General features: G+C 44.1%; 1 protein-coding gene across 6 annotated transcripts; it reads left to right on the forward strand.

The window, feature by feature from the left end:
• Nucleotides 1-3258: 3258 nt before the first annotated feature.
• tnip1 (TNFAIP3 interacting protein 1) lies at nucleotides 3259-22784 on the forward strand. 6 transcript variants are annotated; one of them, XR_014554650.1, is made up of 19 exons: nucleotides 6751-7008; nucleotides 7688-7871; nucleotides 8780-8929; nucleotides 9294-9385; nucleotides 9680-9739; nucleotides 10730-10930; nucleotides 11577-11671; nucleotides 12131-12275; nucleotides 12981-13073; nucleotides 13217-13282; nucleotides 15422-15553; nucleotides 16678-16806; nucleotides 16967-17107; nucleotides 17579-17704; nucleotides 17923-18006; nucleotides 18895-19119; nucleotides 20245-20329; nucleotides 20612-20748; nucleotides 21088-22784. XR_014554650.1 is itself a non-coding variant. In XM_083686677.1 (18 exons), the coding sequence occupies exons 2-18, from the start codon at nucleotides 7724-7726 to the stop codon at nucleotides 20674-20676; spliced, it is 2037 nt and encodes a 678-aa protein (XP_083542803.1). In that variant the 5' UTR covers nucleotides 3259-3285; nucleotides 7688-7723; the 3' UTR covers nucleotides 20677-22784. The 6 variants fall into 6 exon arrangements, 5 of the variants coding, with proteins under 5 accessions (XP_083542803.1, XP_083542802.1, XP_083542801.1 ...); XM_083686677.1 differs by lacking the exon at nucleotides 6751-7008 and adding an exon at nucleotides 3259-3285 and having other exon boundaries at nucleotides 20612-22784; XM_083686676.1 differs by lacking the exon at nucleotides 6751-7008 and adding an exon at nucleotides 6254-6367 and having other exon boundaries at nucleotides 20612-22784.
• The last annotated feature ends 141 nt before the right edge of the window (nucleotides 22785-22925 follow it).

Below are 22925 nucleotides of genomic sequence, written 5' to 3' on the forward strand. Positions count from 1 at the left end.
ACGGAGACTTTGACCTTTACTATTCCCCATTTGCTTGAATGTGTTGCAACCAATCTTAGTTTGAGTAATTCTAAAAATGCTGCTTCCTACATTACTGCAAAACTCTGCTGATACTCTGTGGAAGAGAAGACAACAAAAGGAGAAGAGTAAAGCCATGCCTCCGGAAGGTTCCAGAATCACAATAAAAAGAACACCAAAAGGTTCCAGAATCACAATAAAAAGAACACCGGAAGGTTCCAGAATCACAATAAAAAGAACACCGGACGGTTCCAGAATCACAATTAAAAAGAACACTGATTGCTCCTCCGGAACACTGACTGACCAGTTGACTGTGTATTAACTGAATGAATAGTCAGTGCGCTCTGTGTGTCCCTTATCGCTGCCACTCCTCGGCCAAACCAAGTGACCTTTGACCTCTTAGCCTCTCCAGCAGAGCTTTCCACTGTAATCTCTGTGTCAGAGAGCCTTGAGTCTTTATGTCAAATTGGAGAATATGTTGGGTTTTTTTACAGAACCCCTAGCATAGTGGTATTACATTTAAAGTGTGATCTAGGAAACTGCTTGTTGACTTCTGACATCAACCTATTATGGGACTTTTAGTTGTTTTAATGGTGCGTTCATAGTATAGCTCATCCCATACAATCAATACTGTATGATTTTAAGGTGCATTAAACATTTTGTGTCTGTCTCCCCTGAATTGAAAGGAAATCAGAATACTGTATGTAGTTGGCTTTTCCTTTTTGTGATGTTGCAGAGATATGACTGCATTATGATCAATGCATTCCTGATACATTTTCTGTTCAAATAGCATCAAATATGACAACAATTGCTCTTTCAACACCTTTCATGAAGATTTGGAGCTTCCCTACCTCCAGGTTCTACAATACAATTCTACAATAACTTCCTGTGTGGAATGGTAGCTGCTACAATATATATGACATTTAGCTGATGCTTTTATCCAAAGCGACTTACATTGCAGTGAGTGCATACATTTCAGTATATATGGTCCCAGCAGGAATCAAACCCACAACCTAAGCGTTGTTAGCGCCATGCTCTACCAACTGAGACACAGAGGACTACAAACAAGTGCAACACGACAACACCACCTGTCGCCATATCTACCTGTCAGGGGAGGCTGGTGGAGGTAGAAATCGGAGGACGGGCTCATTGTAATGCATGGAACAGAATGAGGAATGGAATCAAACCATTCCATGCATTACAATGAGCCCGTCCTCCGATTTCTACCTCCACCAGCCTCCCCTGCTACAGGTATATACTGTATCTCTATGCTTCTACAAGCTGCTCTCAATAGAGACAGAGGTAGATGGAGGGGGGATTCCGATGCAGGCAGTTATAATCTGTGGTTTTAACCAATGATCTATTTACATAGATGGGTATATCTGTATATAAACACATATAGGTGTATAGGTATAAAGGTCACTGGCTATAAGGCTGTGTGACTGGCTATAAGTCCCTGTACACTACAAAGCATCTAGGCCATTGCGGCTCTGCCCAGCGTGGCCTCCTCCTCCTCCTGCAGTCTGGGTTAGGGGAGTGGTGCTGTGGTTCACGATGGATTGTTGCTGAGTGAAATTCAATGATTAACCCTGTTGATGTTGGCAGTGGTGCTGGGCAGAGCAGAAAGGGAGAGAGGAGATTTAGCATCAGGAAACTCCCTGTTATAATTCATTGCCGCACCTACTGAACAAACTATACATGAACATTTACTATCCTTGAAAAGTGGAATCGGTTGTGGTCTCCTTCGTCTCATAAATTACAGTGGCTCATAAAGCTGTTTGATGCCCATTTTAAAGACTCTATTATGTGATCAGTCTTCAAAGCAAAAACGGGTCTTCTGATGGAGCAATTTTCGGTGGTTGCTAACTAGACATCAATGCTATTATTATCCATCCACCCATTTCGAAAACATGTCTGTAGGGCATAAGCGACAAGGAGAATATAGCACCTTGGGGAAGCAGTGGCTGATAATGTTTTTGTACAAACAGTACAGCTTCATTTCTTGGTAAAACTATGAGGCAGTGACAATATATCTGGCCTCTGCTACAGATAGTGTGTCAGATAGTGAATCAGATAGCTGTTTATTGACTAAGGTCTTTACATTTTCTCTATAATAGTCTGTGTCTCAGCTCACTGTGTGTGTGTGTGTGTGTGTGTGTGTGTGTGTGTGTGTGTGTGTGTGTGTGTGTGTGTGTGTGTGCGTGTGCGTGTGGGCGTGCGTGTTTGCATATGTGTGTGTGTGTCTGTGTGTGTATGCATGTGTGTGTGTGTGTGTGTGTGTTTGCATATGTGTCTGTATGTGTGCGTGTCTGTGTGTGTATGCATGTGTGTGTGTGTGTGTGTGTGTGTGTGTGTGTGTGTGTATGCAGCTGTTGTCAGGGCATCTTTGAGTTAAAAGAGGAAAGAAGAAAAAAAAGGGCCTGTGAGAGGCTAGGAAATCCCCTGCATTAGGCCAAAATCCATGGCAACAAGCACAGTCTGCAGCAGTCAAATGCTCACTTTAGGAGATTGCACACTTACAACCACAAAATGCTTCATTTGATGTTAATTGACTTATTGAGAGAGAAATGCAATAGCACACCTCACTTCCACACTAACCCAACGCATGTCAACATATAATATGTTGTTGGAGTGTTGAGGGGAGGCTGGTTGACAGCTGTGAACTATACATTTGTGTTTGATTCTCTTCCAGTTTGTCATAATTTGCGGTATGACATATACTGTGTATATAAGATAATGCAGCTCTTCATTCTTCAGGACTCTTATGCACCTTGACATTGACAGGAATGTTCTGTTGGAACCTTCTTCTGTTAAGTCTGATTCTTCATACTGGGCCTTTACCCAGAGCATAAAGCTATAGTACACATGTAGCCTATGTACTGTATGTTGATATTAACATTTACAGCTGTGTCGTGTAATTGTGCAAAGAGTTGGCCTAATGTATAAGTGAAACCTCAGTTATATGGGTCAAAAACTGCTTTGTTTTGACCCATAAAGAGTCTATATAACTCACTCTCGATAATAATGTGTTTTAATATTGTAAAAGAAATACCATCGAGTAGTCCTGACTGTTTCTGTTTGCTGTTTCTGTTCACTGTAGGCAGACTACGCACTTGGACAGATACCAGGTCCCCATTTTTGGGCTGAGGATATCAGGGCCTTTCACTATGTGGGAATTCCCCAGGTCTAAAACACAGTGAAATTGCTTCCCCCCCTATTCACCAGTTTCCTTAAAAAGCGTGCCTCGGACAGAAGCAAAATGTGTGGGTGAGTGTATTATGTTTGTTTAGTTTTGTTGAAATGTATAGAAAGATTTTATTTTATTTTAGGATTTGAGAAAATTCCTCTAATATCTTATTTCCCTCTTGTCTTGATGGTTTTTTTTTACTTTTGGTTTGCACAGAATGTCATCTGAATGTGTGTAACATCGGCCTAAATTATGACAGTGAAAAAATAATATATTGGTTTAATTTGTATTGATAATTTGCGGTAATTTCTTTCATTGAAAATGTATATTTGGGTGTAATTTACCATATTATAAAACAACTCATTGCATCTCTTTAATGCTATTGTATTCTTTTAATTGAACATTTTGCTAAAACAATTAGTTGTAAATGTTTCGAGATCATTGTTGGGAATATTTTTTTTTACTCAAAAGCAAATCACAAATTGTACACAGCATCAATGCAAATTAAAATGGTTATGATAAATAACCCCTAATGTGCCAGTGACAGCCAGTCCTTCAAAGCAGGGCTTATTCTGCAAGTGGAGTTTCAAAACCTTTGTAAATCACTCATAGTATTTCCAGGTGCATTATGCAACTCTTTAGTGCAGGAGCAAAAGCCAAAACAATGTGGCACAGATCAAGCTGATAATAAATATCTTTAAAATGTTTTGTTATCAAAAGTTGATGACACAATATTGGTGAAACTGCTTCTTTGAATGACTCAGCCCAAGCAGCTGATGAAGAATGGACTTGTTGGTAAGGGGTTGCATGTCGAATTGTAGCTTTGTGATTACGACTGCTTTGCCTGAGAAATTAGGACATATTTTTGTTCTGAAAACTAATAAGTCTATCAGTAGACAGGTAGACAGGTGTGCTCAGTGGTGTAGTACACTAATGCGCATACCACATCATCGCAAGGTTCCTGGTTCGATTCTGACTGTTGACATATCTTGCATGTCATCCCTCCTTTCTCTCTTTCATCCTCCTGTCAATCTCTACTGTCTCTTTCCCAATAAAAGCAGAAAAGCCCTAAAAGACAAACAAAAAAGAACCTGTACACAGATAGTCTACATTAGTGTGTGGGGGATAATGTGTTCTGACAGACAGCGTGTTTTCAAACGGCCATTGTGTTCAATGTCCAGTATAGTGTCTGCTTGTTCCAGGAAGCGTAGCCTAGGTTATGTGACTTGTCGTGGAAACTATTGATTCGGGGGGTCTATAGGCCTAGGCCTCACCTATTGACAACCAGAATCCAATACCAGTTGTTTGAGGTGTGTCATGCAGTGTTTCCCTCAGATCTTAGGCCGGCTTAGGCTTTTTTTTGTTCTAGGCAGGGCAAACAGATCCAGGCAGGGGGACCCGCCCTTTTACAGTCAATGGGCCCGCCCTGCCTATTCAATGGTAGAGGAAACACGCATCATGCATGGAACTTGAATCATAGAGCTACAGTATGTAGTATCTCATTATCTGTCAGGGGAGGCTGGTGGAGGCAGAAATTGGAGGACGGGCTCATTGTAATGCATGGAATCGAATGAGGAATTGCATCAAATGTACGTGTTTGATACCATTCCTCATTCCATTCCACACATTATAATGAGCCTGTCCTCTGATTTCTACCTCCACCAGCCTCCCCTAGTAGTATCTCTCCGTCTGTGTTGCTGGCTGTGGAGAAGGAGTGTGAATGGAACAATGATGTATAAACATACACTCACCGGCCACTTTATTAGGTACACCTGTTCTACTGCTCGGTAACGCAAATATCTAATCAGCCAATCACATGGAAGCAACTCAATGCATTTAGGCATGTAGACATGGTCAAGACGACCTGCTGAAGTTCAAACTGAGCATCAGAATGGGGAAGAAAGGTGATTTAAGGAACTTTGAACGTGGCATGGTTGTTGGTGCCAGGCGGGCTGGTCTGAGTATTTCAAAAACTGCTGATCTACTGGGATTTTCACGCACAACCATCTCTAGGGTTTATAGAGAATGGTCCAAAAAAAAAAGAGAAAATATCCAGTGAGTGGCAGTTCTCTGGGCGAAAATGCCTTGTTGATGCCAGAGGTCAGAGGAGAATGGCCAGACTGGTTCGAGATGATAGAAAGGCAACAGTAACTCAAATAACCACTTGTTACAACCAAGGTATGCAGAAGACCATCTCTGAATGCACAACACGTCGAACCTTGAAGCAGATGGGCTACAAAAGGGGGCCCAACCCAGTACTAGCAAGGTGTACCTAATAAAGTGGCCAGTGAGTGTATATCTTATGTATATGTCTATGGAAGGGACAGAATATGAGGTACTGTAGCCTTGTATGGGTAACTTTTCCTGAGATCTAAACACTGTCCCTTACTGTGAGCTCAGTCTATCTAAATCTGACTGAATAGTGTGGCTAGAGTTCAGCGCTGTCTGCATGAAAAATAATACCGGAGGTCAATAAACTCATAAAAAAAAGAATCCACGTTCTTTTAATGACCACAAGATGTCACCATTGGATGTCCAAATAAGATACACATAGGCCCACATCGGCCATTCTCCGATGGAACCCATTCTTAATCCATCTCAGCAGTTTAATTTGTTGCAGTTATCAATGCATTTTGCCTGATGTATTTATGTAAGTATCCCTGCAATTTAGCAGACAGTAGGTTAGATCTAATGTTGACCTACTCTTGGTTGACACGAATGTCAGTATTTACGATACTTTGCTCATGTCAAACTTTTCCAAATTTCAATTTGCATCAACAAATGATAGGCCTATAGTATGTGTGCGGTGTTTGCAATACAGGCGAACGCTAAAGCCTAAAGGATTTCACAAAAAAAAAATCCCTACCCTGTTTGCGACATGTAGGATTTCCCAATAAATACTCCTACCCTGTTTGAAATACACCAGCCAACAATTACAGGCTTTTAGGACTTATCTGCAAAGCCTAAAGGATTTCACAATCCTACCCTGTCTCTTTAACAGAGTAGAATGACAGTAGCGAGCGTCTGGCTTCTGCATTGGTGTGCTCCGTTGTCAACCTCAGCTGTTTACAAAACGTTAGCGAGGTGGAATTTCCCAGGCAGGTTACGTACAGAGCACAGTGACTACTTCCGCAATTGGTGTCTGGGCGAAGGAGCAGAAAGGTAGCTAATACAAGCTAAAGATCTCTTTGTTCTTTTGGTTTATCATGGAATTAACGTGATGCTACTTGGTCCGGAGGCTTGTTTTGAGACAGACACCAGTCTTGTTCCGTTGTAAATGGCTGGCTAGTCGGCTAAAGATAGCATCTGAGCTCTTCAGTCATGTTTACAATTTGCATGACAATCAGCTATCAATGTTAGCCAGTTTAGCTAGCTAGCTAGCTAGGTCGATGTTAGCATTAGCTGTTTGTAGAATTACTTTCACTTTGACAGCGCTTAGCTAGCTAGTTAGCTACCTACCTACCAACCCTACCGAATTAGCTATCCTTTCAGCTGCTGACTAGCCAACTACCTGTTCGTAGTTTCACTAGCCTGGCTAGCTACTAGTCATCATTGCGTGTTTAGATACTTGTCTTGCCATTTAATTTGACAGCTAGAGTTGGTTAGCCAGCGCCAGCTGTCAGATGCTGGACCGCGATACTCATCCTGGCATGCGAGAGATGGTGTAGCTGCTCATTCGGTGCCCGCTTGCCATTTTATCTCTAATCAGGGAACCCTATCTTATCGGGACTGGATACTTTAGCCACATCTTCCAGTCAATAATGAACGAAGAGAGAAAGAGAGGCCGAAAAGACGCCAAAGTGGTAATATTACGTCTCAGGATGTATTTCATGGACACGGCTGTCCATTTCATTCCAAATATTTTGCCTTGGCAAACTTTTTGTATCGTATATGTGCTTTTGTGAAAACCGCAACTTGATCTGCGCTACAGTATTTTCAGTGCCTCATGCTGTGTGTGTGTGTGTGTGTGTGTGTAATCATTTGGTTGCTTTACAATTAGCCACTGTGTTTCTGTGAATGCATCATGCGTCTCTGACTGGTGAACCATTTAAAATAGCCCTATCATAACGTTGGAAGTTTTGCCTGACACCGCATGCTCATTCTCCAAGGACGTGTGACAAGTGAAATTTTCATAACCTTCTGACAACATACAGTAAACTCTTATGACTTGATAACATAATTGTGTTCATTCAAATGTGTCCAGAAATAGCTTTGCAGAAGTCCCCTTTGATACAGGGCCATTCAAATGTGTCTCTTGTTTGCATTGTAAATGGTTCAGGGTGCAGGTGGGGGAACCAAACAAAGAAGTTACAAAACCAAACCTGTACAGCCTGGAATGTAAACATTCTTCAATGTGTTTTTTCCCCCCATAGCCTTTGCGTGACAGGTCTATAGTCTCTCCTTTGACACAACAGTGATAAACACGCCAACAGTATAACCTCCATAAGGACAGCTGCTGACCTTTCTGTCCTGTGTCCTCAGTTCAGAGCACCATGCTTGGTAAGTGAAGCCGTGGCGATGGAAGGAAAAGGGCCCTACCGTATCTACGACCCAGGCGGGGGTGAGGCCAAGGCCAGGGAGGAGGCTGGCAGCGGCAGCAGCTACAGACAGCTCCTGGAGGAGAACAGCGTGCTGAGAGAGAGGATGAAGGGGCTGAAGAGCTTAGGTAGGTTTTTTTATTTTTTTATTGGAAGCAGAGTGGTTGGTTTAGCTTACGGCTCTTCCTTGGTAACCAGGCTTCTCGGCTGTTTCTAAGACTGACAGTTGTTCTTTGCTAACCAGGCTTCTCGGCTGTTTCTAAGATTCACAGCTGTTCCTTGCTAACCAGCCTTCTAGGCTGTTTCTAAGATTCACAGCTGTTCCTTGCTAACCGTTTCTAAGATTCAGGGCTAGTGAACGATATTAGCTGTAGTCTAATTAAAGTCTGTTAAAGTAAAAAGAGAGTCAAAATTGTTGCCAGTTCTCTTTCGTACTCTTTTCATGGTGCAAACGTTGTCATTAAAATGCAAACATTTGGTGAACTATACCTTTAATGGTAAGGAGATGCAGCACATCACTTTTAGGGTTATTCAGATTATTACCAGCCAATGCAATGCACAACCTTTATCTTGGCTTCTACCATATGCCAACCAAGTTGCACCCACTTACCCATGAACACTGCCCTTGCGCACCTAATGATTTCTGTGACTAATGCGTTCAAATTCCATTGTCTCATGTCATTGTCTGAAGGAGGAATGTGGTGAAACCAGATTACATTTTGTGACAATGTGCTGTAATGTTTGCAGTGAATTTTTGTGTGGCAAGTGTCTGAGTGAGTGTGACTTAGAGGTCAGAGTGGTTTAGTCTTGACTCATCATACGTTCACCAGATACTGTCTGCTTCTGAAATGAATTCTCATGAACAGTTACGCCACAGCCTGTATCATTGGTGGTTACTTTGACGGTTGATCCTGCTGCCTGTCTGAGATCATGTCCCTGTTTTAAAAAGTGGTTGTGATCTCACTGAGAGAAACCTAGATGAATAAAGGTTAGATACAAATCTTTAAAAACATCGCCCACTGATTTTGATTTGTAGGAGATTTGTTGGAGGAGTCTCAGACAGAGGCGTCAAAGCTTCGGCAGAGAGTGGAGGAGCTGGTGAGAGACAATGAGGCCCTCAAGTCCTCCACCTCCAGCTTCGCTACCAGCCTGTGTATGGGAGGGCCCGTGCAGACAGAGACACAGGGTACGTTGTACATACATTAATATAATATAGCTGTATATACTATATGACATTTAGCTGACGCTCTTATCTAATGCGAGTTACAGTGCAGTGAGTGTATACATTTGTCAGTATATATGGTCCCAGCAGGAATCGAACCCACGACCTAAGCGTTGTTAGCACCATGCTCTATCTGGGCCACAGAGGACCACGTGTAGATTACATGTACATTACATGTGTAGATTGTGTTAAACCACTATGAAGAGTGTTCATTAAGCAACTGAAGATGTCCGTAAGTGGTTGCCGACACTGCAATGTTACTGTGTTATGACCCCCTTTCAGCTCAGGTTCGTTATCATGTTATGACCTTTGAACTTGACCTTTTCAGGTCAGGGTAAGCCTCATGGGCACCCCAGTGCCGACCAGAGGGAGGGGCAGCCGTGCCAGTCAGGAAAGACTCTCCAGGCCGAGCAGCCGAGTGTAAGTGTATGGATGGACACAACTAAAAACATAACATAGAGGATGCAGGCTAGGCTGTAATTGTTCTTGGAGGTTTTGGGGTGCAGTTCATGGTCCAGTTGGGAGGTCTCTGCACTCTATAGATTTATTATTATGTCATATTGATGTGTTGTGTTCTCCAGGTGTTTTGAAAATCAGGTATTTTGTATCAGGAATGTCTGGTTTGGCTGGTTGGTTTTTAGCTTCCTGAAAACTGAAGTAGTAGCGTTCTTCTCATGATTCCCATGTTCCTGCTCATCTGTTTGGTTCTTGTAGGAGGGTCTGTCAGAGTTTGAGCTCGTGAATATGGAGGAGAAGACCACAGATACGCAAACGGTAAGTACCAGGCCTGATGGGGGCCGTTTATTTGTTGTAACAGAAATTGCCCCATGCGGGATAAATAAAGCCAAATTTGAACTTAAACTTGGAGGGCTTGGAATCAAAATCAGAATTATTTTATTTGGCCAAGTATATATTTGCACATACAGAAAATTGACTTGGTGAGGTTGGTGCATGGGACAGAAAAAACAATGGCAAATATTGACAAGAAATTTACCAAAAAGCAAAATATTAACAAAATAGCAATAACAAATTTACAAAATAGAACAATAAAACAATACATTTTTAAACAAATTGGGAAGGTTATCAGTTGATTCTAGGAGTGTAAGGTCTATACTGAATTTCCAACAACCACAACATCTTACCTTACCTGGACACTAAGAGCTTGAGAAAAAGAACAAAAAACTCTTAAGTTTCATTTACTGTTTCTCTGATGTCAGGAACTTATTGTGTTTGTGGTGACTCAACAACAAACTCAATACTGGGAGCTCCAGACTGAGTCAGCTAGGGGAAAGTCCAAGATTATTACGGATCGGAGTCAAACCACTGACTCACACACACATTTGGGAATGCCTGACTGGGAAAAGTGTCATTGAGATAATTGTGTATGTGTATGTGTATGTGTATGTGTATGTGTATGTGTATGTGTGTGGGTGTGGGTGTGGGTGGGGGTGGGTGGGTATAGAAAGATTTGGCATGTGACTGTCTAGTCAGTCATGCCACAGCTATGTGGTGAGTGTTTGAGAGAGGGGTGAGGATATGGTTCTTTACATGCATTAACATGGTTGCTTTCCACCTTTTTATATATATGTTCTGTGTTTGTAATGTGGTGATTATGTTTTTCTGTCTGCTGTTTTTTTATTTTTATTTTTTATAAATGGTGGCTGTATTGACAAAGGAATTGCCCCTGCGGTGATGAACACAGTATCTGCCCTTCCCATTTCAACCCAGGAAGGAGGGACTGACTCTGCCTGTTGTCATCCCCAGGTCGTAGCTGGATCTGGGCCTCTGCCTCAGGAGAACCTGGAGTTGGCCAGTCAGCTCCAGAGGCTGGAGAGCTCCTTCAGCATCTTCGCTGAGGAGTCCAACCCCAACCAGCTGCTGGCTCACCTGGGCCGCATGGCCGTGGAGTTTCACCACCTCTCCTCAAAGGTCCAGAAGAATGAGCAGAGGACCTCCCTCCTGCAGGTGAACTAGGGGAGGCCGATGGGTAGATGGCAGGGGAGGCTAGTAGAGGTAGAAATCGGAGGACGGGTTCATTGTAATGCATGGAACGGAATGAGGAATGGTATCAAACATGACCGTTCTCCGATTTCTACCTCCACCAGCCTCCCCTGGTAGATGGGTGTATAGATGAGAGGAGAGAAGGAGATTGGTAGGCAGACAGAGGCTGATAGCCATAGTAGATGGAGACACACTCACTCACTCACAGACAGACAGACAAAACAAGCAGTTAAGCATGCAGCACTAAAAACCCAGTTATCTTTCATGACTACTGGAAACATGTATGAAAACAACTCTTTGGAAAGAACACAAACAGGAAATTCAGTATAGAGAACTATTGTGCCAGATTTTTGCCAGAAACCTGTTTTGTCTCATGTCATTGTTATGTAAAACATAGTACTATTTACAAAAAGTAGCTGCTTTAATTTATGGACCCAGTTTGGTGGATATATGTGTATATAAAGAAATTCAAAGGAATTTGTGAGACCAGAGTTTGACAGAGAAGGATAATGAGACCAGAGTTTGATAGTGAAGGATAGTGTTTTGTCTTGATATAAGAGACGGTTTCTACGTTTCAATATTGCTAATGATCATGATTTTTGGTTTGCAGACGCTTTGTGAACAGCTCAGGCAAGAGAACAACGAACTGCGGAAGAAAATGGAAGAGGATCTTCAGTACAGAAACCGAGACTTGGAGCAACTGAGGTGATCTTTCCTTTCTCCCTGAATGTTGCTTTGACCTCAAACTCCTTTTGGCTGGTGATCTTGTTCCTGTGAAAAGAAAGAGGATATCTGCTCACTGTAAACGTCTCTGAAGTGTCATCTTAGTTTGACTTAGTAAGGAATATCACTCACCAATCTTCAGATGAGCAAACAATGAGCGGACTTATTTTGAGGTTTGTGATTCCCCTCCTTTTTTATGTCTTTATGACTGCCAGTGATTCTATCTTCCTCCTCAACCTTGAAGTTGTTGGCGCTTCATTAAACACAGTGACAGTTGGTCGAGCTTTCACTTTTGTTTGAGTTGTAGCCTAATGTTTTCCCGTATTGTCACAGTAACTCCCTGCTGGTATGATTGGGTCTTCCCAGTGGACATCCTGCCGCTGTGTTCAATATGGGCTCTGTGCTACTAAACTACCTCTGTGTTCACTCTGGCCACCGTAGGCAGGAGAACCTGAAGCTGAAGTTGCTGGTCACTGGCGGAGGAGGAGAGCCAACTGAGACAGATCTTCCAGAAGCCAAAGAAGAGGTGGCGAAGGAGGAAACTGCAAGTGCTAGATCCAAGATGGAGGTCACAACCCCGCAGAAGGTATGTGAATTTGCTGAATAGCTGTCTGATTCAGCGGGCATAGATTTCTAGGAATCTATCTAGGACATACTGTAGATGTCTATTAATAGACAGTAGAAGCGTGCGTGGCCTTTGTAAATACCCTAGATGTAAATAAGATGGTTTCCATACTGGGTGGCTTACTGTACTATGAATCAGTCTTGCCAGGCATCAGTGTACTGAGAATGCATAGTTAGCACTGATAGTCATGTACAGTACATTGTCAGATGTGGTTGACTTCTCCATCGTGTGTGTGTGTGTGTGTGTGTGTGTGTGTGTGTGTGTGTGTGTGTGTGTGTGCGTGCTACTACTACTACTACATCTACATCTCCTTATTCCCACATTGGGTGAGGTTGAAAATGAACACTTGATGCTGATGCATATTCATTGTGATGTTTGGGAGATGCTAGCCGCCCCTTTGATTGATTGACACGTGAGAGAATGGTTAAAGTGAGGAGTAATTAGTGGCCTGGGGTGGTCCAGTGGTCTAGCACCGTGGCCTACAGTGTACACATATGCCCATGTTGGCATGGGTTAGAACCCGGCCTGCTGACATACCCTCTTGACATACCCTCCCTCCTTACTTTCCTGTCTTTCTTCACTATCTCTATCCAATATATAAAGAATGAATGAAAAACAACCTTTTAAAGTGAGGGGAATTTAAGATGGTTTTCATATCCCCCTCAGAGTGGGAAAGCGACAGAGAAAACCCAGACCAGGCCTTGTGACCCAGAGCTGTACGAGAAGAAGATCAAGCTTTTGGAGAAGCAGAGGAAGGATGTGAGTCTCTTTCCAAATGTTACGCTCTGTCTGCTTTTGCCATAATGGGAAAACCGAACGAGTGTGAAACCTTTTTGTCATATCGCGTGTTATGATGTCATAATAATAACTTTCTCCGTTCTCTCTCTCTCTCTCTCTGGCAGGTTCTGGAAGTAAACAAGCAGTGGGACATTCAGTGGAATTCCATGAAGTCACAGTTTGAACAGAAGGTATAGTTGTGTCACCTGTCACGGCGTGTAAAGGATGGAGTCATCTGTCCTCACACTGGTCTAGGACCACTTTCACATTGTACCACCTTGATGGTTGATATTTTAAAGATTAAGGGTTGAGTAAGCTGATCCAAGATCTGTGCCGATGTCTACCTGGACTCAGAGAGAATTTATGATGGTGCTTTCCATCTTACTCATATCAGCCCCACAGATGTCAGGGTGTCAGACCGCCTGTGACCCAATTAGAGAGGTCATGACCCCCCTGCATGTGCTGCCACCTTAGTGACGTAGGTGTGTGTGTGTGTGTGTGTGTGTGTGTGTGTAGTGGAAAAAGTGCAGTTTTAGTGGATGGCATAGTGCCAACTACAGGGCCCCGTCACACCTCAGCTAGAATTTCCCTCACCTCTCTGGTAGCCACTGACTTCCTGTTGTAGTGCAGTCAGGGGCCAGCCAGCACACACACACACACACTCATATATATATATATACACACACACACACACATGTACACACACTCTCATACACTCTCATACACTCCCACACACACACACACACACACACACACTCTCACACTCACTCATATATATATACACACACACACACACACACTCACACTCCCACACACACACACGCGCGTGATAAAGTAACAGGTTGTACACACACACACACACCGTTCTGTATATCCGTTTGCGTCATTCAGATGGTCTATACACAAAAACAGTTATCACCCAGTGTGTGTGAGTGTGTGTATTTATTGTAGGTGTGTGTGAGTGTGTGTATTTATTGTAGGTGTGTGTGAGTGTGTGTATTTATTGTAGGTGTGTGAGTGTGTGTATTTATTGTAGGTGTGTGAGTGTGTGTATTTATTGTAGGTGCACATCAGTTCATGATGCAGCCTAGCTTGATCTCCATCAAAACAACAATGACCTGCTTTACAGCTGGAGCCTGTCTATCATGTGCACCACGGGAGGCTGGTGGAGGTAGAAATCGGAGGACTGGGCTCATTGTAATGCATGGAATGGGATGAGGAATGGTATCAAACACGCGTGCATTACAGTCCTCCGATTTCCACCTCCACTGATGTGCATATTTCTTATTCACATATTTCATATGTGTTGAAAGTCCGTGATTACTACAATATATTTTTTTTTTAGGATCAAGTTGCATATACACTCACCAAGTACTTTATTAGGAATTTTCTTGGCACACTTTGGGCCCATTAATACCAATCAATCATCGCTGGAATGCCACAGCCTATTTGAGTATTGTTGCTGACCATGTGCATCCCTTCATGGCCACAATTTATCCATCTTCTAATGGCTACTTCCAGCATGATAATGCACCATGTCACAAAGCAAAAGTCATCTCAAACTGGTTTCATGAACATGACAATGAGTTCAGTGTTCTTCATTGGCCTTCCCAGTCACCGGATCTGAATCCAATAGAACACCTTTGGGATGTGGTAGAACGGGAGATTCACAGGTTGAAAGTGCACCTGAAAAATCTGCAGGAATCGCGTGATGCAATCATGTCATCATGGACCAGAATCTCAAAGGAATGTTTCCAACATCTTGTGGAATCAACGCCACTAAGAATTGAGGCTGTTTTGAGAGCAAAGGGAGGCCCTACCCAGTAGTAGTATAGTGTTCCTAATAAAGTGTTCGGTGAGGGCATACTTCCATATTGTTACGGATCACACTGCCTTTTTTCTAATTCCCGTATTAGTTTGTATGAGTATTCCAGTAAAATGATGGCAAGTTCCCTTATTTTAGTGAAAAATGCTCGTCTTTTACATGTGTATGTTTGTGAAGAAGTGTTTGTTTCCTCTCTTGTGTGTGGGCACTGTGTCGTGTGTACTTTCCCTGATCTAGTAACCTCGTCCCCAAGCTATTGCGCAAAGAGCGTGTAAGCCTGGAATAACAACGACTCAAATCTGGCCTTAGTGGGAGTGAATTTACTGAATAAAGCATTTGCTCGAGGGGTAGCTCCGGTGCTGTGGGAGATGATTGATGCAAAGAAAAGCTGAGGCTCTATCGACAGTCTTTCTATTGTCTTAATGAAGGCCAAGTCTGACGCGTTGGTCCACCAGACCAGGGAATGAGACGACTGCTCTAAATGGATGCTCGTCTTCCCCCTCAGATCACAGACCTACGGCAGCGGTTGGCCGACTCCCAGAAGGCCGTGCTGGAGCTGGAGGCGGAGCGAGAGCAGCGGCAACGTGACTACGACAAGAAGCTGCTCCTCGCCAAGTCTAAGATCGAGAATGTGCAGGTGAGAACTGGGACAACATCCAGAACACACACACACACACACACACACACACACACAGGGCGCCTGGCTCCCAGACACAGATTAAGCCTAGTCCTGGACTAAATAATGTTTATGTTTTAGAATAGAAAATCACCATTGAAGGTATATTTTAGGCTAGGATTAGGATTTAATCTGTCTAAACGTACACAATCTAGAACATACAATCATTGGAGTTGAATATGTCAAACTTGGATGGACAGTACGCATGAAAAACAGACGTGCAGATGGAAAAGGTATCAGTGAAGACATGGCCCTCATGTCAGCCATTTGCAGCCGTTTGCATGTGGGCGTCAGTGGAGGCAGAAATCGGAGGACGGGCTCACCGTGATGCATGGAACGGAATTCGGAATGGTATCAAATGCACGCAATTCCGTTCCATGCATTCCAATGAGCCCGTCCTCCTCCGGGTGTCTTCCTCCTCAGAACTGCTATGGTTCACTGGGTCCTCCTCACCCGGCTGCCTTGCAGGAGCCTACTGTAGCGTGTGGCGGTGGGGTTCTGGAATGTAGCGTGTGGTTTGGTTCTTCCACTGTCATCCCTTTAATCAATCAAGTGTGCTGTTACCACTTCTGGTTCTGACGACAGCTTCTGTACTTTCCCCCCTGCCTGATGTGACATTCCAATGAGACGCAATGCTGCTTCACGCACCACATGATCTCTGTGTGTGTGGGTGCGTGTGTGTGCGTGTGTGGGTGCGTGCGTGTGTGTGTGTGTGGGTTCACTCACCTGACCGGGAGCGCTGTGAAACGTTACTGTCGTTCATCAACCGTGACCTTCTCTTCTCATATGACTCATCATAATTTTGTTTTCTTTGCCATCTCATGTCATTTGGATATTTCCCCTGAATGCTGTTCCCAACATACCTACGCCAACCTAGCCACTTACGCCAACCTAGCTACCTACGCCAACCTAGCCACTTATGCCAACCTAGCCACTTACGCCAACCTAGCTACCTAAGCCTAAACGCTGACTGTGCTACAGGTGTGAGGGCCAATGGTGTGGTGTTTAAGGTTTCATCCGTGTGTGTGTTTTTAAGGTTTGTTGTAACGTGTGATGGTTGTGGCAACGTTCCTGTGATGTTTCAGGGAGAGAAGGAGTGTCTGAACTCTGAGACGGTGGAGCTGAAGCAGAAGGTACGATACCTGCAGGACCAGCTGCTGCCCCTCAGCAAACAGAGAGAGTACCAGGACAAGGAGATCCAACGCCTCAACAGGGTGTGTGTGTGTGTGTGTGTGTGTGTGTGTGTGTGTGTGTGTGTGTGTGTGTGTGTGTGTGTGTGTGTGTGTGTGTGTGTGTGTGTGTGTGTGTGTGTGTGTGTGTGTGTGTGTGTGTCCATCCCTCCATCTAACTGTCTCTCTCCCTCTCTCCGGCCAGGCTTTAGAGGAGGCCCTGAACCTGCATTCCCCATCCTCCTCCCAGCCTCCCCCTCCTGGCCAGGGGAACCACGGTGGTGACGGGGCCAACAACCTGAGAAAGCAGGAGCTACTCACTCAGATAGCGGTGTTAAAGGAACAGGTTAGACACACACACACCCTTAACCCATTTGTGCCGACTGCCGCGCGACATCTACCGCCGGTTGCTGCGTTGCGCACATTTGAATTTACACGACATTTGGGTGCTCACGTGGTTTTAAAAAATCAACAAGACCCACCTCATGTGTATTTGAACCAATGACAGTGCATTATATGCTGCACTCATGAAAATTACGACAAATCAAAAATGCTGCGCTACGCAGCAACTGGCGGCAAATTCAAATGTGGGTAGCGCAGCATCCGGCACAAATGGGTTAAAGCAGTGATAAAGGAACAGGTTAGACACACACACACACTTAAAGCAGTGCTTAAGGAGCAGGTCAGACACACACACGCTGCTTACTTGCACTCATATGTACTCACTACAGTGCGTTATCAAAGCATCAAGTCAGACTCAGACACACTTCTATTACTTTACATAACGATTGATCACTGATCACTGATCACGTCTCAGGTGAAGATCTTTGAGGAGGACTTCAGGAAAGAGAGGAGTGACCGGGAGAGGATGAACGAGGAGAAGGAGGACTTGAGGCGGCAGGTGGAAAGACTGCAGGGTCAGATGACCAATTTGACCAATCAGGTAAGCCGCTGATGGGTGAGATGACCAATCTGACCAATTGGGTAAGCCGCTGATTCATAGTTAACTAACACAGCCATGGTTTATAACAGCCATGGTTACTATCAACAATCTGTATTCAACTTGCGACTTTTTACATGAATTTGAACATCGTCAATCATCGTCATCATCTTGCTAACCCCCCCCCCCCCCCCCCCCCCAAACCCCCGGCTCCCCCTCAGCTCCATCAGGCTCAGAACGAGTGTCAGAGGGAGCGGACAGAGAGATGCAAGCTGGAGAGACTGCAGATGCAGCACCACAAACAGGTACTGTACCTCCTGGCCTGTCCTTCCCACCACCAACACACAGTACAGGACGGGAGCTCTGTTTCGGATGAGCCCCCTGCCCCCACTGGCTTAACTAGGTAGGCCATTCTCAAATGCTAAGTGGGATGCTTGGGACGGCCCGACTCTGATGTAACCCCATTGGAATTGAGATTTTAAATGGTCAAAGGTAAGGGTTATGGTTAGGTTAGGGTTAGATGAGGGTTAGGTCAGGGTTATGTTTAGGTAATGGTTATGGTTTAAGGTAGGGTAGTCTCAAGGATCCCACTTAGCATCTACCCAAATTGGCTTCTGATGGCTGTGGTAAACCTAGCAAACCAGCGTGACTGAAAGAGGCCACTAAAATTCTGACAGCAACGTTGGGGCACAGAATCGGCTACACCTACAGGACACAATACACACAGGACATGCAACGCCATAAATACCTCAGAACAACCCCTCGCCCGTACCCCTTCAGTCTTTGCAAATCTGTAGAAACTAAGATGGGTGTAAGAAATATGGTGGCGATGGCTTCAACTAGGGCTTCCAATGGACGCTTCCCTTCCACCATATTGCTTCCACCTATCCTGTTATTCCAGATCTGTGCATTTACAGTACAGTATGGTGCAGTGCTGTAGGTACAGTAGAGGGTGGTGAACAGTACCACAGTGTTCCACAATGTAAAGCCATGACTGGGCGCTACGCTGTGCTACGCTAGGCTACCTCAGTGTAAAGCCATGGCTGGGTGCTGTGCTAGGCTATGCTATGCTAGGCTACCTCAGTGTAAAGCCATGGCAGGGCGCTAGGCTACGCTACGCTTCGCTAGGCTACCTCAGAGTAGCGGCTGTGCTCTGACGGGGGGGTCACGTGTGTACTTGTGATCACTCGTAGGCGCCGCAGCAGGACAGGCGTACGTCAGACCCCGCGTCAGGCTCAGTGAACGGCCCGCTGAGCCCCTCCTACTGTGGTCCCTTTGTGCAGGTGGGGCCGCAGGGCCTGGAGGGCTGGCCCATACACTTCCCCCCGCGGATGCCCAACGCGGCGGCGGCCGCCGCTGCTGCTGCTGCCGCCTCAGCCGCGCCGCCCCCCGGACGAGACTTCCAGCCTGTCACCCCGGTAAGGGTCCCTCTCAGGGTGGGTCTCAACGGACTTTGGCCCCGGTCAGAAAACAACCCCCTAGCCCCCCCCCCTCTCAGAACAAGAGGGGTTTCCACATATTCAGTCAGGTCAGACTTGGCAAACATGGAAGGGCCAGGAAGTGGGGATTGTTTTGTGGGACAGTGTCACCCGTCCCTTGTGGCCTCTCGTTCCTCTGCTCTGATCTGGAACAGGTCTGGACAGGTGTGGTGTTGGCCAGGTGTATGACAGAGGCCTGTCACTGGGCTGACTCTGTCTCTGTTCAGGTCTCTCAGATCCCTGCAGAGGAAGGAAATGATGTCACCTCAGAGGAAGACAGTTGAACTCAATCTTATTAGGAAGGGCCTGTCAGAGGGGCGTTGCCATAGATACAGAACAACAGCAGGGTTCTCCCCAGGATTTTTGAACGGCGTGGCGCTGGATTGCTTTATGGAAACCCAACTCGCGCTTATTCATGTCAATGCGCAAAAAACACACTTAAAACGCTGAATTCACTCAGGAACATCGTAACGCTTTCATTTTTAACAACTATGTCATTGGCGATTAAGGATAGTTACTGTCATTACTAAATATATAGTTTAATTTGTCTTAAATGTTTACATAGTGGTGCCGCCAAGTTCACAGCGTGGCGCAGCGCCAGCCTTACATTCTTTGGGGAGAACGCTGAATAGACTGATGTCGTAGACACTTAATGCACTGGAATGGAACAATTTGGCAGCCATCTTACTGAGGTCCAGTTCTAAACCAGCTATAATAGGAACCGATGATGTCATAGCCACTCTACTGTTCCATTTCTACATGTATCGGTGTGTTGTGTTGTTGCTCTGTCCCATACAGGGTGATATCTAGCCTAGGGGACTTCCAACGGGATGCATATCTGGACTGGTGGAGGTAGAAATTGGAGGACAGGCTCATTGTAATGAATGGAATGAGTACGATACAACTTCTCATTCCGTTCCATGCATTACAATGAGCCGGTCCTCCGATTTGAACCTCCTCCGACCTTCCCTGATCTGGACTGGTGGAGGGTGAATAGTGGGTTGTGTTGTGTTATGTGAAGCTGTTGATGGATGCTGACGGATGCTGTCTCTTGTTGTTGGGCAGGGTTTCCCCTGGCAGTCATCCTTTCCACAGCCCAGGGGGGCTAGAGGGACCGGGGAGGGCTCACGACCACCTCCAGAGAACGCAGGTACAGTCAAACAAGCTAAACTGTCAGAGAAGAGACACCCATCTCTTTCATAACCTCTCTCTCTCTATCTATCTATCTCCCCCCCCTATATGTCTAAACGTCTTGTTGTACTGTTAAGGTCATAACCCTAACCCTATGAAAGATTGTAGACAGTAAAACAAGCTAACTTCAACTGTCAGAAAAGACACCCTCTTTTTTTTTTTCTTTTTTTTTTTTACTGTTAGGTCATGATCAATGATGAAAGATTGTAAAAGCTTTTTTTCTCTCATGTTGTGTTTGTAGATCAGTCAACAGCAACAGGTTTTGGAAAAAGGGAGCGACAGAACATTGACCCTGGAAAGCACTAAAAGCATCGCCGGTCCTTCCCACGTAATGGGGCTTGGGTAGTAGCATGAATCAGTTTGTTTTGAGTTGACAAGGTGTGGTTTGAACTATCATTTCCCTACTGAGCTGTAGATAACCTATTGGAATGTTGTTTATACTTGCGTTTTATAAGCCTATTTGTGAAACACTGTTTTACGCTATTCAGAATATATACATAAAATATTATTTACATTCTTTGTTTTAACCTCTTATTATTTTTTGGAGATTTAATATCTGCTTCATATGATTCTATGCAGGAACTGAAGTCATTGGTTAAAATAGGTTGAAATTATCAAAATACATTTTCAGACAATATACCGATGTGATTGCTGTTAATTAAAGATTGTCCCACTGAAAGTATGTAACATTTTACAAACTTGTTTTGTTACGTGTAGGGTTTAACAATTCCCTGGCATTAAAGGTAGAGTTGGCGACATGATGTAGCCACGACGGAGCAGGGTGGCCAACGGCAGAGATAAACCAAATTGAAGACCAGACACTTGCCAGCCTTTCTGTCAGGCGGTTAATTGTCTTGGATAATTGCTTTGCCGGGCTTGTGCGCCCTTAGAGCCGCTTCGAGTGAAACATTCAATCATTCCACATCTTGCAGCTAGGTCATATGGCTGAGTCATATGGCTGAGTCTACCTTTAATAACAAGACTACTTGTATTCATTCCAGTGATTATTATGATAGGTAAACTGCCTTGGAATTTGAATCATAGAAATTGTAATGTGGGTGTTGTTTCATTTATGATGATTTGTTCAGTACCATCGATGTTCTAGACCTGTACCATAAACGTAACTGTTCAAAAGTGATTGTTGAAATACTAAAAACTTTGGGAAATGAATTTTGATGGTATCATGCCAAAAACGTGGTTGTGATTATTGATAATTTATTTATAATCTACTGTTTTGATAGTCAATGCAACTAAGTGTAAATCATTGTCTTTAGTAATGCTGTTCTTTCTATGTTGTTAATGTACTCCAAATATATTGTAGCTATTGACATCATATGTTTGTACCACATATATACATACATACGCACACACACAAACCCCTCATATAAAACCATCTGATGGACCTAATCTCATTTGAATGCAGCACTTTTACATCCTTGATTTAAAGATGTAGTCACAGATTCCAGTATTTATACACATCCTAAGACAGACATGTCTGTCTTCCACATATTTGCCCTCAAAGCAGTTCACTCATCTCAAGAGGACTGTCTCATCAGTTGTCGTGTATCCTGGCGGTGTTGTGGTGTCCCAGTAGACTTGAATGGCTTCCTTTCCTCATCTAATTTCCTAATTTCCTTCCCTCATATACCTACCTTCATGGCCACTAGTGGGCTCAAGTACCGCTGTGTTCAGGATACTTTTGAGCGCTCTCAAAAGCAACTTGTGCTGCCTGGATTGAATGTTTGGTTTGGTTCCATACTTTTGCGAGGAATAGGGATAGGGGATTGAGTGTGTATAATGTTAATACCTCACAGAGTAGCGTAATGAAACTTGCCTTTGTGAGATTTGATCACATGACATAGAACGGGAGACGAGGAAAGCTTGTTATTTGAGACTACTGAGATCCTCCAGGCTTGGTGTCACAGCAATACCGCTACGCCTCAGTGAAAACCTCTGACGTCAACTCTTAAGACCAGCAACTCCATATTAACTCGCGCCTTTCCGACAGACCTGTGAACCGCTGTGACACACAGTCAACAGAGCCTGCTCAGACAACAGTGCTCCAGTTCTCTAGATATGTATGTGATTTGATTTGATGGTAAATAAATGCTACTGTATGTAATATCCTTTTCGATTCGAGCCAATAATTACACTCTGGCTGTGTGTGTTTCAGACTCAACAAGATGGATTTCCCTCAAAATAAGTTTGGTGTAAATATGTTTGGCCAGGCCTTATTTGAGCCAATTATTCGAGATAAGTCAATGTTGAATTGAGACTTGCACTTTGAAAGGTATGCTGTAATTACTGGCAGTTGTATTTTACTTGTTTGTTTAGTTTTTTTGCTGTAGGGCAAAAGCACATCTTGCGTGAGACGTTTTGTATTTGACTGGCTTAATAAACACATTCTAAATGTCTTTTTGCATCTTCCTATGGTTATTTTCATGTTTGTGTCAATAGGTCACTGAAAGAAGTAGGTTTAGGTGGGAGAGTTTTATGCACGAAACAAATTAAACTATTTTGGACCCACAGACACACACACACCCTGTTGAGGCGTC

The sequence above is a fragment of the Argentina silus genome, assembly GCF_951799395.1.
Source record: "Argentina silus genome assembly, chromosome: 15".
Classification (NCBI taxonomy): domain Eukaryota; kingdom Metazoa; phylum Chordata; class Actinopteri; order Argentiniformes; family Argentinidae; genus Argentina; species Argentina silus.

What these genes read in the sequence shown, in the direction of transcription:
- tnip1 (XM_083686675.1), top strand. Translation starts at nt 6,967, where the DNA reads ATGAACGAAGAGAGAAAGAGAGGCCGAAAAGACGCCAAAGTG. An exon ending in AGGTCACAACCCCGCAGAAG is followed by an intron (nt 12,276 to 12,980) that starts GTATGTGAATTT and finishes TATCCCCCTCAG; the next exon opens with AGTGGGAAAGCGACAGAGAA. An exon ending in AGATGCAGCACCACAAACAG is followed by an intron (nt 18,007 to 18,894) that starts GTACTGTACCTC and finishes GATCACTCGTAG; the next exon opens with GCGCCGCAGCAGGACAGGCG.